Source organism: Lethenteron reissneri, chromosome 27, assembly GCF_015708825.2.
Source record: "Lethenteron reissneri isolate LAM-NWPU_2019-01 chromosome 27, ASM1570882v1, whole genome shotgun sequence".
NCBI lineage: Eukaryota > Metazoa > Chordata > Hyperoartia > Petromyzontiformes > Petromyzontidae > Lethenteron > Lethenteron reissneri.
In genome coordinates, this window is record NC_083805.1 from 10262736 (window position 1) to 10279359 (window position 16624).

A 16624-nucleotide genomic window follows, 5' to 3' on the forward strand; every position below is an offset into this window, starting at 1 on the left:
GTGTTGTGACGGTGCTTCGCGTCGCCGTGCACAGGGGTCCCCTGGACAAACCCCGGCGGCGCCGCGGAGAGAGGCCCCCAGGAGGGTGTCGTGCCCGTGAGAATCTTCGTCGCGCTCTTCGACTACGATCCCATGTCCATGTCGCCCAACCCGGACGCTGCCGACGAGGAGCTGCCCTTCCGGGAGGGCCAGGTCATCAAGGTGAGAGGGAGGGGCCAGGTCATCAAGGTGAGAGGGGGGGCCAGGTCATCAAGGTGAGAGGGGGGGCCAGGTCATCAAGGTGAGAGGGGGGGGGAGGTCATCAAGGTGAGAGGGGGGGGCCAGCGTCATCAAGGTGAGAGGGGGGGCCAGGTCATCGAGGTGAGAGGGGGGGGGGAGGTCATCAAGGTGAGAGGGGGGCCAGGTCATCGAGGTGAGAGGGGGGGGGGGAGGTCATCGAGGTGTGAGAGGGGGGGCCAGGTCATCAAGGTGAGAGGGGGGGGGAGGTCATCAAGGTGAGAGGGGGGGCCTAGTCAAGATGACAATTACACGAGTGTTTGGTACGTGGCAGGAAACCGATGTACCAGGAGAAAACACTCAAACCTCTGCAAAAATCTTTTATAAAAATCTATTGTTGCCCTACCATCTTCTGTCCACCTCTCCACCCAAGCCTACATCACTTGGTATTCCCAGACAGCCTCCCGTTCAAGTACGAGCCTCGTTTGGCCACCGCTTCTCTTCTAAACTGCGACGAGGTCGTTTGAAGCGGTTTACCATCAGCTTTTATCGACGCTCGTCTCTGCTCGCTGGAATCCCGTGAGATTATTCTTCCTCCTCCTCCTCCTCCACGATGACGCAGGTGTACGGGGACAAGGACGGTGACGGCTTCTACCTGGGGGAGGCAGGCGGCCAGCGTGGCTTCGTGCCCTGCAACATGGTGTCCGAGCTGCAGGTGGAGGAGCAGGCCGTGCTGCAGGAGATCCTGAGGCGCGGGTTCCTGCCGCCCGATGCGCCGCTCGACCAGATAGGTGCGCGGTGGGTGGGGTGGGGGTGGTGGGCGGTGGGACGGACGGACATGATTCCTGCTGTGCATCTATACCAGTCGTATCGTTTAAATGTTACAGCGCTTTTGTCAGTCCGCTGCCGGATGAGGGCCTCGGCAAGCCGTTGTCGGTCTTGGGGAGCTAAGTTTTACAATTCTGCGCCACGCTGGTCAGTGCTGGCTGGAGAAGGTGGGGAGCGTAGATGTGAGGGTCCAAGGGACTGTACGACAATGGATTGTTTGGCACTTCAGTGATATGGTCATAAGGCACAGGCTGCGTCCCGAGTGGAGAAAAACATCTCACCATGTTCGTCAATGCCGTTGCTTCCATTGCATCATCAGCTTTGATCTATCCGCTGCTGGACAGAGGCCTCCCTATGCTGTCCGCCATCTCTCGTGCTCATGAGTTGAAGCTCCATCTACTGCCTTCACACAGCTGATTTAATTTCTTCATCTGCATGGTCGATGCTCTCTCAAGTGTGTTCCCTCCTCTGGCTGCCACACCATTGTTAGCGATGACCACTGGCCATCATTCCTTCTAGCGATGTGCTAGTGCCCTGTGGTTCCAGAAGTATAGGACCATTAATACTTGAGCATTCACTTTTACAACTGACCTGTGTGTCATCGAATTTACACAATGCATGAACCACCTTGTCTCGCATCCACCTATGATTCGAGCTTTGGCAGGTACACTCGACATTTCGAATAATCCCTCAGATGAGATGACGTTCATTCAGTCTGGTTCTTAAATTTTGAAAGAGCCTCGCTTGAAACATGGCCGCTTTCTGTGTTTCCCATCCGCTTCCCATGGGCCTTTTGCGTGATTACCGTTTCCCATTTCTATTTTCCCTGTTTTCTTTTTCAGTCGCGTTAGAGTCAACTTGGGAGGAAAAAGATCGAGAAGGTTTGTACCTGTTCGGCGGATTGATGATTAATTCATTCATTCGCCCCCACTCAATTGTCTGCGTTTCACTGCGGCGACGGCGACGGCGACGGTGGAGTGGTGGTGGTGGTGGTGATGACGGTGCCGTGCCGTGTTCTCTGCTGCCGCAGGGCTGGACGGGCGAGGCTGCTGGCAGGCGGGGGTCACCGCTCGCCGCATGATCGCCCTGTTCGACTACGACCCCCGGGAGAGCTCGCCCAACGTCGACATCGAGGTAAGATGTCGACGGTGAGGGCATCCAGGGTGGCGAGATGTTAACTACCTCGCCTGGTATGCAGGAGTTTGTGGGTTCGATCCCCGACCCTGACGCATGTATATTTGGAGTTTGCGTGTCTCTCTATCTCCCTGTGGTCGTGTGGATTTTTCTTCGGGTCCTTCGGTTTTTCCCTCCACATTTATAGCCATGCATTTAGAGTATTTGGCTACCGCTATAAATGTCCACGTGATAAGCCACTTCGTTGAGCTATCATTTGTGGCCAGATTACTTCTGAAATTGAGCGAAATAGCTCAGTGTGGAGAAATCCTCCTGTTTCGTTCCTTAAATACATGCCAATAAAGCATTCAGATGTCTGCCTGAATTTATAAACATGAAAATAACAGTGGATGATTCAAAGCCGCAACTTATTGACGAAATAAACATTGCAAGAGTGATGGTCGTTCCGCCGAGTTATTCTCTTACTCCACAGTGCGGTGAACTTTTTAGGCAAGAAACGCTTTGGCTTCTGATAATTGCTTTTTTACCCTTCTATCTGGCAACAAAACTGACACCTTTTTTACAAGGAGTCATGTTTACATAGACCACAATACCTGCAGTCATAATGCAAACAAAAAACAACTCTGATAATGTATGCACTGTCCTTGAAGTTGATTGGTCCACACCCGAGACAGCTTTCCTTAGAGCCTAGTCTCACATGGGTTGGACCAGATGACGCCAAAAGGCGCACAACTCAAAGACAATGCACAATCAGAGTATGAGAGCTCGGGGTAAGCATTTACACCATTGGAACCTCATTTGCCAGTAAAAATATGATAATTGGTTTGTTACCCTTCTATCTTGCAACAAAACTGACACCTGGCAAATGAGGTTCCAATGGTGTAAATGCTTACCCCGAGCTCTCATACTCTGATTGTGCATTGTCTTTGAGTTGTGCGCCTTTTGGCGTCATCTGGTCCAACCCATGTGAGACTAGGCTCTAAGGAAAGCTGTCTCGGGTGTGGACCAATCAACTTCAAGGACAGTGCACATTATCAGAGTTATGTTTTTGTTTGCATTATGACTGCAGGTATTGTGGTCTATGTAAACATGACTCCTTGTAAAAAAAAAGGTGTCAGTTTTGTTGCTAGATAGAAGGGTAAAAAACCAATTATCATATTTTTACTGGCAAATGAAGTTCCAATGGTGCTTTGGCTTCTGTTTACAATGAGACGAATGCTCGGATTTGAGGAGGTCACCATCTCATCCAAGAAGGGACTATGTGTGTCATTGGGGAGAATGCAGCCCTGACAGAGGCCGCAAGGTCAATGAGAACCGATGACATTTAACAGAGGCAAATCAAAAGAATCGATTTTACACTGACGAATCGAGTCGCGTTTCACGGGCGCAGGAGACGACTTTGATCGATGAATTGTTCTGTTTCGACTGCCTGGTCCCACAGGTTGCTTCGAGTATAAAATAATAAAACTCCAGCCACCGATAATACAGGCACACAGGATGAACTAACTCATTAATTAGAAAACAATTGGTCCTACCTTCTGCTCATAATATTTTTTGTTGCCAATTGGAATAATTTTCATCATGGGTTATCCAATGGAAATGCTGATAGGGTTTGTTATAATCAATGCAGCAGAGTGTTAGCACTGAAGACAGGGATTGATTGGCCATGCTAACGTTACGAGATCTTCCGTGCCCTTTCCTGTCACCCTCCGTGCGTTGCAAGGCCGAGCTGAGCTTCACCGCTGGGGACATCATCGCCATCTATGGAGACATGGATGAAGATGGATTCTACTTTGTGAGAAGCCACTGACATCAACGAGGAGCATAAACCATCACGCACACTGCGGTCATGCTAACCATCGAACCAAGACGGGCACCGCATCGCGCGCTTTGAGATGCGCTTCTACGGCCGTCTGGAACGCTTTTCCATCCGATATCAGGAAGCCACTGTAGATATGCACTTTTAAATCATCTAGATTGAAAACGAATTTCTATAGAACTGCTTTTTGTGTTTAGTTTGTTGTCCTTCCCCCGCACCTTCGATTAGTACGGTTGGTTACGTACGTTGCAAAAGGAGTTCAATATACATACAACATACATACATCATCATTGTCGTGCATACATCGTCGCACATACATCATCACAAATGCTTCGGTTTAGCAATGAGTTAGTAAATTAACCTATACCATCTATCTGTATGTGTGCCGTGACCTCCTGCACCACTTCACATGGCCTCAAAGTGAATCTGATGTGGCAGAAGTGCCAAGGTGAAGTCACTACTACTCAGTGGCTATTGTTGACAATCTGGTTCATTTAATAAATAATCCTCGAGGACAGAGATTATGAGCCATGAGCACAGCATGGTAGTCTATGATTTATATTGGAGTTATGAATCTATTTGGCTAATGATGGGATTACTGACTGTGTGTGTGTGTGTGCCCTGTTGCACAGGGAGAACTGAACAGCCAGACTGGTCTCGTACCCTCCAACTTCCTGGAGGAGGTGCCAGGAGACTTGGAGGTAGCACTGTCCATTCCTGATGAGAGAGAGGCTGACAACGAACAGCAGGCAAGTGGTGGCTGCTCTGTGAAATATCTGATGGGATAATTAATCTCGTAAAATATGTATACGTATAAAAAACCCAACGCAAACCAATCATTAAACAAAGAACAATTATGTTATCGGATGCACGGGCAAGCACGCGTGCGGCGGAGGCAGTCGGATGCTTGCCGCTGCATTTGACACGTGCTCATTCTCAACCATCCGTAGGCGGAGAAAGCGGCAGAAGAGGCAATGCAAGACGAGAGCCGAGCGGGCGATCACGAGGACGCGCCGCTCGACGGCAAGGCGGCGTGCGCGGCCGAGGCCGCCCGGCCTCCGGCGGCGCCGCAGCCGCCGAAGGCCGAGGGACCACCGGCCGAGGGACCACCGGCTGAGGGAGCGGCGGCGGCGGCGGCAGCAGGGGGGGGTGGGGGTCGCAGTGACGAGGAGGCGAGCGCGGAAAAAGCGTCCGCCCTGCTGTCATCGCCGGCCACGTCCGGCGGCGGGTCCCCTAAAACGCACGGCTCCTCCTCCAGCCCCGCCAGCAGCCTGGAGGGCTCGCCGCGCAAGAAGAAAGGGCTTCTTCTCCAAGGGCAAGTACCTCCTGAAGAAGCTGGGACCCAGCAAGAAGCAGTGAGCACGCGGCTTGCAGATGCCACCGAGGGCCCAGTTGGTGAACGGTGGCACGGCTTCTCCATGCTGCTCCGGGTTTGTATTCGACGCCGCGCGGTGCCCTACGATGGGACCTTGTCGACCACCAGTACGTGCACTTTCCTCTGTCAATCCATTGGCTGGATGACGGCGTCCCAAGGTCGTGCGGGTCGTGCGGGTCGTGGGGGTTATTTTATGATGCTCTGCCACCTGGGTCAGAGGAGGTTGGTATAGGCTGGGGGTATAGGTGGTTGGAGCATAGAATAACAGTCCAACAATGTATTTTACTGCAATGTTCCTTGCTGCCCAAAATGTAGCCCTTCAGCTGCAGTAAATCAAATTGAAATATAAAGAGATGTTTTAATGAATCAAACTTTCATGCGATTATTATCTTGTAACGCGACAAAGATCTAAATTGTGTTATGAAAGAAAAACAAAGACGAGCCAATTCGCGTGTTATTTTACTCTGGCCAAAAGAGAGAAAGCAAATGTTTTTTTGAAATGGTTCGATCCTCGCCAAACACGACATTGAGCCCAGCCACGCTTAGAAGAGCAAGAAAACTCCTGGTTCAACAGTTGGAGTAGTCGTGTTGATGGTGACACAACACGTGGAGACGACTGCTAGTGTGATGGGTTTTCTTCTAAAACTCATGGATTTTCTCACTGAAGTTGGTGATTTTATTTTCACCCTGACACACGCACTCCACCCGCAGTGTTAATGGTGAGATGGTGCCATTGCAACTTGGAACAAACTGTCGGCAATTCCCTTTGCATGGCAGTATCGCAAAAATGACAAGACAGTAAAATGAATCGGCACCTGAAATGATTGCTGAAAAATCTAACCTGCTTAGAACTTTCACCAAACAGATGCCCTCCGGCCACTGCCAAGTGGCCTCCCAACAATGATCATTCCTCGCCAACATAGCAGGGCTCTTAACAGTTTACAAGAGTAAAACAAAAATAACGTGAGAATCTTGTTGAAATTCACTCGGGGCAAAAACAAACACGGCAAGGTAAACGTCTTGGCTGCTCAGCCACTTCACCAGGACTCTGCTGAGCTGCACTGATGACGATGGCGATGACGATGACTGACTTAATTCCCAGTGGGAATTCTATTCTTTCCCCAACGCCTCCTCCAGCCACCACTGTTTTAAGTCGTGGTCCTTCGTGGACCGTTGTCTCTCAGTGCAGGTGGACTCCAGCCAGAGGAGCATTTGTTCAAGGCTGGACACCGTCTGAAATGGACTTTCGCCGTCGCCCAACGGCACAGGAGACGGTCGTGGACCTCGCCAACAAAACGCATTGGTGTTTGTTTTGTGCATTCTAATGTGGTGGGCTGATGGGCCATCGGCAGACAGCCACCGTCACGGTCCTCACGCTTTGTTGAAGGCCTGGAGCTTTAAAAGGGTGTATCAAACAGTGCCGAATCATCGGATGTGAAACGTATCAGCACGCCGTGTTTTTTTGCCACTTGTTGCTGTCACCGCACCGAAGTGGATGAGATTGGGAGTGGAATATGGCGCTCTCACGTTGTCATCACTCGCAATGGTTCTGCGATAAATATACTCACAATGGTGCTCTCCACATTGGCACCACACTGCACTATGGAGCATTCCTTTTCATTATGTTTATAATTTAAATAACACCGCATTATATCATAAGCTGTATATAGAGTCGGGGTTGCGAAATGCGACTAAAGTACCCAGAAGGGAATATACCAGGAGGCAAAGCGTTGCGTTTTTGGTAGCCGTAGAAGTTGTAACATGTATTATTTATTTAATTCAAGGACGTTGTCAGAGCTGGTCTGCAGGGAAGTGGTCACAACCCAGATCCACGATTGCTGAGAGTTGTGAAGAGCAGGACAGATTGTCAATGCCGGAAGATGCCTCAGAGATGTGTATCCATGTGCAGCGCATTGTCAGACCACTGCTGGGTGAGAACCTCCGGCCCATGTGCAAAGGGCTCTGGATATCTGCTGCACCGCCCTCTGTTGCCCCCCACGTCGACCATAATTGCTACCCATGCAAACATTATCCAGATTAAAATACCCTGCTTAGCTTGCGAAGGTCTGGGCACATTGCGGATGATTTAGAAATACTGTATAGAAGGTCTGGGCACATTGCGGATGATTTAGACATACTGTATAGACCTCAGACATGGAATTTACTGAAAGGAGCAAGCAACTCTGTCATTTGCTATGGGACAACTTGCTCAAGGATAGGCCCTTACACATCCATAATGGGGGTGTCCCATGATATTCCCCTTATATGCCAATCAGGCGTGGAAGGCTGCATCCATTCCTTGATTAAAGTTGATTCCAACTTGATTAACGTAAGAATAAACAATTGACAATGTATTTTAAAGTATCTGCTAATGGTTCAGTTAGGTTCATGGGTGGACAAACAAAACTGTACGCGACAGAAAAAAAACCCAGCAAAGAGGATGAACATGGAGGTAGAAATATGCAGAGGTTAATTGATTTCTAATCGAATCGCGACCCTGAATTGTAACAATTCATCAACTCACTCAAGGAGCGAATCGTAACATACCTACCGCCTGTGATGGGAATATCTGTGCGATGACGGGTGTCTGACACAAACACGCATTGTTTTCTTCATCCGTGGAGAGGGACCAGACCTTCAGCACGATGGCCACCATTCTGCTTGCTATTGTGAAGAGTGGTGGCGGAGCTATTGAGTGTGCAGGCAGTGCAACTGCACCAGGGCCCACGGGCTTCAGGAGAGCCGAGGCATCGGGCTCCAGAGAGGAGGCAAATTCTAAAAGGGGGGCTCCATTTTAGTCATACACCAGGGGGGCCCATGTCAATCACACTACACACTACTGGTGAAGGTTTTTTTAAATTACATGTCCATGCAGTCTTCTTCTCGCTCAGAAGGGTGTCCCGCAAACCCGCGACTGACCAAAGTGTAACAATTAGGTTGCTCGTGATAACTACTTGCGTGATCATACATTGACAATTAACATTGATCCGTGCGCTCACGATACACTCGTGCATATAAACTAAAATATTTGATTAATAAAAAAAAATTCTCAATTATATTTTAATGTGTTCGCGTGACCCCCTATAGCCACTAGATGCGCTAAATTCATATCTTAAAATAAAATTGTTACATGTCTATTCGGTGGTGGATAAGATAATGGGGGAAATGGGTCGGTTGGTCAGAAATGAAGACCGCACAGTGTAGATTGATTCACGCAAACGTAACTCCTCTACCCTACTCAGCCCTTGAAGAGATGCAGTGCTGCACGGCTTGTGCTCATAGTTTACAGTGCACCGATGCATCATCGATCGCTTCTTCTTTATAGAGAGGGGCGCTTGTGTTTTTTCCCGCACGCTGGACCTGGAATGTGGAAGGATTTGAACTCGGGGGTCCTCTCAAGCCTGGCAAAGGCACTCGGTCATTGAGCCATAACTGCCACCGCCGCTGCACTTACACACATCGATGGCGGTTCCAATCCCTGTACCAGTCATGACTGTAACTGCGTTATTGATATGTACCAAACTGTTCCCGCTTGTAGTTGTCTTTGTCTCTGCTGCGCAGATATTAACACAGCACAGTGATGACACAGAGATGGGAATCATCCCCTGCTGCATGTCAGCAGACAATCTGTGGTGGTTCCCATCTCCGTACAAGGTCATGACTATAACTGCGTTGTTATCCCGGTGGGTACTGCAGTTTACTTGGTTCCTGCGGCAGAGGTAGATGGGGGGGGTGACTCCCAAGAGCACAGCATTGATGTCTATCTATTGCTGAATACTTTGTGTGCTTGTAGCGATGTAGAGGCTGGGTAGCGAGGCTCTTGTGTAAAGGTCCCCCAGCGCTGCTCCGTACGCACGGGTGAGCACACTTATTAACAGGGTTCGCATCTGCTGGCAACCGCGGCGGCGTGCTCTCGCTTTGGTTGTGGCAGTAAGCGCACATTTTGTGCATCACAACGGCATTGCCTTAGTGCGGGGGGGGGGGGGGGGCTGTCTTTGCCTTGGAGGCATTCCCAGGGGATGTCGAAGGAAATAGCCGGTGTTGAAGGAAAAGCTTGCGTCGAATGTTTAAGGACCGTGGGGAGGGCAGGCCACAGTTCAGTGAGGGTTGCTTAGTGCCAAGCGCTTGCCCCCCCAAAACGGCGAGTCGTGTCCGGCTCCCAAAAGTGCCAAAATCCCTAAGGGCCCCAGCCGGCTTTTGGGACGTGGGGGCTTTCTCTTGGTAGGATTGTTTGTATTAGAGGATCCTCAGTTTTGTATTTCTTGCCATGAGATATTGCCATACATACGTTCCAGGTGAAGAGAAGTGTCAAGAGAAGAAAGTATTGTTGTGGCTTTTTTCCAAACGGACAAGTGCTCTCGCTGGGTTGGGGAGTTTGTAGTTTTTGGCAGTGATGTTTTTGTGGACCTATTTTATAAACAATTGTTGCCATTTGGCTGAAGTTAATGCTGAATTTTAATTTTGCAAACTCTGTTCACAGTGTATCTACCGTACGTGGGGTGTAGCGGCAATTAAGCTCTCAGAGCTGTAGTGACTAAGTCTGGGATTAGCACCGGTGGTTTGGAATGAAGCCACATTGACCGATAGACATCATAGACCACACACCTAAAAATCGATAACCGTACAAGTCTGAAAAATGAAATTAATAAGTACATTCAATTAGCGACCTATTGAAATTAATGAGCCGTTCAAGTGCCATTATGTCAAGAGAGATTATTTTCAAAAAAAAGTTACGTTTTGAGAGTTGCGTTTTTTTTTCCACAATATTTTCAGATCGAGTACAATTGTTGTAAGTGTTTTTTTTTACATGGCGTGTGCGTGCGTGAGTAATTTGTAACGTGTTTGTGTAAATTTTCGTGTTCAGGCAGCGTGTTTTATTGCTGTGTGCCCTTTGTGAGTTCTCAGTGTAACTGACAATGGGTCGCACAGCTGGAAGTTGCAGTAGTCTCCATGTACATACACTGCACCCATTTGACTGCTTTGAGCCAAAATAAAGTTTTACATTTATTTTTCAAACGTTCGTTTTCATTTGTTGTCATGTAATGTTGTTCGTATTGTGAGGCACAGCTTCTGGTTTCTGCATTTTTTTTTTGCCAAATCACCGCTTATGTGATAACAGTTTTAAGAGTCCACTCTGCCCCAACAGTTTCTCACACGGGCTACTAATTATTTAACCATTGTCATTAAGGTTACCTTAAAATAATAATGTACAGCCCTTTGTCAATGCACTGACAGATGAAGGGCTCATATTCTTAGGTTTTTTCGGTAAAGTCACGTAGGTAAAAAATTAAAATTTATAATAAAATAAAAATCACGACGTTTCGGAAGCAACACAAGCTTCCGTCTGCAGGTGGAACAGTCACAGCACGATAGCTGTATCAAGTGAGAGAAATTACAGGAAAACCGTATTTTTATATATACTGGTTGACGGTGGGAGGAGCTAAGGTAGGCCCTGCATATTATTTTTGTGAGGTTCGGTGCGCCAGAAGCACGCTGCTAGGAATGAGCCTTTGTTGTGTAAACTAGGTGCGGATGATGTAAAGGTGCATGTAAAAGGGACTGAGCCTTTTTGTTACGTAGAGATGATGGGCTCCCCACAATTGATTGGTGGGGGAGAAAGTTGCTTCACCACCTCTGATCAGCACGGTTGGCTACATACAGTGTGAAAGAAGTTCAACATACATACAAATACATACCATACTTTATCACGATGATCACACGCGCCGGGTCGCGGTGAAGCGTGGCTGGGAATCGAACACAGGTAACCCGGCTTCCCAACCCACCTCGTTATTGTGAGGCTGGTAAAGTGCGTTTCCGATTTTGCTCATGCAACAAACCTCTTATCAGTGCAGCCCCATACATGGCTTTGCGGATCTCTTGACGATGGAAAGAGATGACATTCTGCGTGCGCAATTGAGATTAATATTTTATTGTTGCCCTCAAAGCACATAAATTACACGAAGCGCAGATTTGCGTCCGCAGCTAAATTACAGTAGGCATTAAGCAACGTTGTTTGGAGATGCTCTATGTACATTACCTTTGCTGCTAAGATTACAAGGCACCCATGCCCAATACTTGACACCCTTACCCAAGCTGCACTCCAGCTAACGATAGAACAGTACAGGGATATAAAATGGTTTACAATATTTAAAATAAGGCTTTTACAAAAAAAAATACTCATTATTACTCTCAGTAAAACGTTTAAATAATTGTGCTTTACAGCATTAACAGTTTCAGTATTCAAAGACTGAAAGAAAACGAGGATCCTTAGAACCAGCTGCGGTACCTTTTAAGCCACGTGTATTTGTGAACATAATTCATTGTATTTACATGGATCATTGACTGCTAAATGTGCTGTGGGTGACATAAAGCAGAAGCCATTTGGCTGTCGATCATGACCATTGCATTTCACTTATGAGGAAAGGAATTATAGATCACTTAAGGTCATACTGATAATTAAGCACAATTATGATGCTGTCAATGCAAAGTGCCAAGCCTAGTTACTATAACAATATTTTTTGGTGTGCCGAATGTGTGTACATGTGCATATACCTGCATGCACACAGCAAGGCTCTACTGTGCCGGCCTTACTAGGTGCTTGCTAACAGCACTTGCACCCGATGTGCAGTACGATTATAAGCCGGTCGCAACTCAAGAGTAGCACGGCTGGATACGTACGGTGCTAAATAAGTTCAACATACATACATTGACGCATACATTGACGCCCATTTACATACATACATGCGTAAGCATTGACGCACAACAACAATCTATCACCATTCATTCTGGCACCACAATCTGCGACGCCTCTTTCCTCTTCACAAGCGAGCCCAGAAGCATAACAAAAACATTCTCGGAGTAAAATGAAAACAAAGCATGCAACTCTCGCACGTGTTTTCTGGGTGTGCCGTGTGTTGTTCGGAGAGATGTCTGCCATGTTGCTTCCCGGTGCCGGTAGCTTTTTCGGGAAATTAATTCAAGCTCCCAGCACATGCAGCGAAATGTCAGACATCGTGCCGAACAACAACACGGCACAACTCGAAAGCACATTCGATAGCCGTACAGGACAGACAGAAAATCCATTGCAGCAGCAGTAGTAATCACACGTGTTTGCAGTGGAGGTGACTATCCCACGCCATAAATGCGGAGTGTGAAACATTTCCGCCAAAATCTACACGCACAAGACGGTAGCGGGCGAGTCGTAATCGTCCTGTGCATCGGCCAAAAGTGCGTCATCGGGCAAGCTGGAGTCCACCGTGTCGACAGAGTCACCAGACACGAAGGGAGGAGGGTGCTGCAGGCCAGGAGAGTCCCAGGAAGGCGAAAGAGGCCCTGGAGAAAGGGGCCACGGAGAAAGGGGCTCTGGAGAAAGAGGGCACGGAGAAAGGAACCCTGGCGAAAAAGGCCCCGGTGAGAGGCAATCGGTGGCGTCTACGGTGTCCAGCGCTTGCAAGTTGCCGTCACCGATCGGGGACAGGCAGCGTGTGGGGCTCAGCAGCGTTTCCTTGCCGAGTGCAGCCGGGATGAGCACCTGCAGCCAATGCCGCATCAACTTCTGGCTCTCGGCGGCAAAGTAGAGGGTGCGGCGCGACTGCACCATCTTAAACGCATGCTGCGCCTCGATGTTGTCCGCCGGTTCAACGGGGCACACCTCGTACCCCGGCAGCGGGAATGTGGCTTGCGCCTTCACATCCTGTGGTGATGGTGGTGATGGTAGAGAAGGTTAGCGCCAGCTCTGAGCCACTGCACAGTTTTACACAGTATTTAAGGGGTATAGTTTATGGAAAATTAAATAATGATTGATAGACCTTTCACAATCCACATTTAGATGAAGGACACGCTATGCAAGGGTGGTATTGGGGGGTGCTTGACGGTAGTTCGCCACGCCGCTCAGTGATGGTTGGTGCTGCAGGGGAACCCATGACCAGATTGGATGTCACTTGACACTGATGTTAGCCACGGCTGGGAATCAAACTCGGGTAACTGGGTTCAAAGTGCAGCGTGCTAATCAATGTGCCACCCTCGGGCCAACAGTTTATGTAAACTGAAATAATATTTCACATTGTTCAGATGTATTTCAATGTTTCACTGCTCCATTGTAAGCCCCAAGGGATCTGGGTTCATCAAAACTGTTCGTACCAAAATAACGTTTTTCAACTTGAATCGAATTGTGAAGATTCCATGTATGTAACGAATGAGAGTAAATAGGGGGACTGAACGTTCAAAGACGGACAATACAAATGAGACGGCACAAACGGGTTGGTTGCTAAACCGATCCATAACAATGCATCGAACGTCCGGGGGAGGTGAATTGTCACGTGTCCGTTGCGCTCACCTGCGGGGCTTTGTACAGGTAGAGAACGAGGGGTTCGCTCGTGGGGATGACGAACCAGGCTTTCTTCCATCCACGTCCGCTGTTCTCTGTGTAGTTCAGGAAGCTGCGCATGATGCTGTTGTCCGACATCTCGGCTCCTTGGCGCTGAAAAGCGAGGCGCTGCGCGTGAGTGCGGGCACTATTCACCACGTAGTTGCCACACGGACGAAACAGGGAATTCTTTGCAGTGAAGCGAGCCTTGGCTCAGTGCAGACGAGAAGATGACCAGGCTTTGGAATCAGCATCGCACGTTGCTTGTTGAGCCACCACCAAGAGGTACATAATTAGAATTATGATTCTGCCGCAAAAATGTTATCAGTTTGTTGGAAAGGGAGATTTTATTTAGACTGCCCTTGTCAATCATCTACTGGACGAAGGTCTCCCCATGCCATGTCAAGTCATGGGGGTTGTCTGACCGCACTTCACTATGCTGGTCAGTGAGGGGTTGGTGAAGGGGTTACACAGATCCGATGCAAATACCACTCGCCACTTGTTTTAGCCGTGGCTGGGAGAATTTATCTCATGCTGCTGGGTTCATAGTGCAATTTCTGAACTCATGAGCAACTGCTACACCCTCGGACAGGGAGACAGTTGTTGATAATGCCAACTATGGGAAAGTAAATGTTTGGATTTTCCAATTCCTACATATATTTTGTGAAAAGTAGAATCTTATTGGGTTTTTTTCCTTACAAATCAAAATATTAAACACATTATTTATACTTATTTTAAAGTCTCCATTTTACCTCCGCAGAGGTGAAATATAGGCAATAGGAAGGCTGCAGGTTATGTTTTTTGGACATATGCGTACATTAATGAAGACCCGTGGTTATGGTGCTTACAACAGCCGTTTATATTCTTGGTTCTTTTGGTAAAGTCACGTGACTTTACCGAAAGACCCAAGAAAATTAATCTCTGCAGTCACACCTGATGATGATTGCTTGTGTTGCAATCGAAACGTCGTGAGAAGTTTATTGTTTTATTTTTATTATTTTATTATTTACCTTCTACGCGATGACTTTACCGAAAGAACCAAGAATATGAATCGCCACACTTGAGAACCCAGTTCAATCACAAGCGGCTGATATGTATATATGTTGAACTTCTTTCGCACCGTACACAGCCAACCGTGCTAATCTGAGATTCAAACCCTGGATCTCAGTGCTGCCTGCTCAGTGGCCTAAACTCCCGAACCACCCGGTCAGCATGACCGAGGGCGATGCAGCAGTGTGGAGTTCGGCGTTTTCTCGTTGCCTGGCACTTCACTTTGTCAATGTTGCCCAGGAGAGGAGAGAGCTGCCTTACCTGCAGGACATTCTTGCTCTTCTCCTTGGGGGTGGTGTCCACCTCGCACCGGTTCCCCCGTGCGGACAGGATTTGGTTACACTCGGTGCACACGCGGTTGAATTTCCCGGGCTCGTACTCCAGCTCGGTCTTGAAGTCGGAGCATTTCCAGCACACCACCTGCAGGAGCAGCCAGCGTGGGCGATGAGGGCGCATCACTATCATCGGCATCTCGGTGTGCGTCGCCACCATAGGCAGCGGGTGGCTACAGCTGACAAGACTCGACCACCTCAAACCTGTAACCAGCTGTTCAGTTCAAACAGCCCATAGAGTCAACAAGAGCCAGACTTGGCGAGAGAGTAACAAGGTCAGCGCAAATTTTGCGAGGTTATTTAATTCAGTGTGCCTCTCTCCCTGTCTCCTCATTTTTACAACCTTATTTCAGCGTGCCACTCATTGACATGCTAATTTCTCTAACCCCTCCCTCTCTCTCCGCCCCCGCCCCCGCCCCCTCTCTCTGTTTAAGGCCTCGACACAGAGGCGTGGTTTCTCTGTGTGCCTATGTATCTCTGTTGATATCTGTCTCCACTTATATGTCTGTCTATATGTCTCTGGTTCTGTGTTTTATCTCTCAAATTTAGCATTCTCAGGAAGAACGTAATAAACCAGGTAGGGTGTTGACTGTTATGTTATCCGACTCTCTGTTGTATTACATTACATTTCTAAGTATACTAGATTTGTCTACACTATGGGGACCTCATTTGCCAGTAAAAATATGATAATTGGTTCTTTACCCTTCTATCTGGCAACAAAACTGACACCTTTTTGCAAGGAGTCATGTTTGCATAGACCGCAATACCTGCAGTCATAAATACAAACAAAAGACATAACTCTGATGATGTGCACTGTCCTTGAAGTTGATTGGTCCACACCCGAGACAGCTTTCCTTCGAGCCTAGTCTCATATGGGTTGGACCAGATGACGCCAAAAGGCGCACAACTCAAGGACAATGCACCATCAGAGTATGAGAGCTCGGGGCAAGCATCTACACTATGGGGACCTCATTTGCCAGTAAAAATATGATAATTGGTTCTTTACCCTTCTATCTGGCAACAAAACTGACACCTTTTTGCAAGGAGTCATGTTTGCATAGACCGCAATACCTGCAGTCATAAATACAAACAAAAGACATAACTCTGATGATGTGCACTGTCCTTGAAGTTGATTGGTCCACACCCGAGACAGCTTTCCTTCGAGCCTAGTCTCATATGGGTTGGACCAGATGACGCCAAAAGGCGCACAACTCAAGGACAATGCACCATCAGAGTATGAGAGCTCGGGGCAAGCATCTACACTATGGGGACCTCATTTGCCAGTAAAAATATGATAATTGGTTCTTTACCCTTCTATCTGGCAACAAAACTGACACCTTTTTGCAAGGAGTCATGTTTGCATAGACCGCAATACCTGCAGTCATAAATACAAACAAAAGACATAACTCTGATGATGTGCACTGTCCTTGAAGTTGATTGGTCCACACCCGAGACAGCTTTCCTTCGAGCCTAGTCTCATATGGGTTGGACCAGATGACGCCAAA

At 48.1% G+C, this 16624-nt stretch overlaps 2 protein-coding genes across 8 annotated transcripts in view; one reads left to right on the plus strand and one right to left on the minus strand.

The window, feature by feature from the left end:
- The window catches only part of LOC133348545 (peripheral-type benzodiazepine receptor-associated protein 1-like), a 151751-nt gene extending 141369 nt beyond the window's left edge, over window positions 1–10382 (plus strand). For 5 of the 6 annotated variants that reach the window (XM_061561419.1, XM_061561415.1, XM_061561416.1 and 2 more), the window contains 7 exons: window positions 35–201; window positions 839–1007; window positions 1887–1925; window positions 2075–2178; window positions 3902–3973; window positions 4630–4746; window positions 4948–10382. In XM_061561419.1, coding sequence (XP_061417403.1) covers window positions 35–201; window positions 839–1007; window positions 1887–1925; window positions 2075–2178; window positions 3902–3973; window positions 4630–4746; window positions 4948–5604 — 1325 coding nt within the window. In that variant the 3' untranslated portion in view covers window positions 5605–10382. The remainder of the gene's footprint in view (window positions 1–34; window positions 202–838; window positions 1008–1886; window positions 1926–2074; window positions 2179–3901; window positions 3974–4629; window positions 4747–4947) is intronic. The other variant, XM_061561418.1, reaches the window with a different exon arrangement.
- Window positions 10383–11285: 903 nt separating this feature from the next.
- The window catches only part of LOC133348547 (FYVE, RhoGEF and PH domain-containing protein 4-like), a 51178-nt gene continuing 45839 nt past the window's right edge, over window positions 11286–16624 (minus strand). For both annotated transcript variants that reach the window (XM_061561422.1, XM_061561421.1), the window contains 3 exons: window positions 15049–15207; window positions 13708–13851; window positions 11286–13065 (listed from right to left, as the gene is read on the minus strand). In XM_061561422.1, coding sequence (XP_061417406.1) covers window positions 12544–13065; window positions 13708–13851; window positions 15049–15207 — 825 coding nt within the window. In that variant the 3' untranslated portion in view covers window positions 11286–12543. The remainder of the gene's footprint in view (window positions 13066–13707; window positions 13852–15048; window positions 15208–16624) is intronic.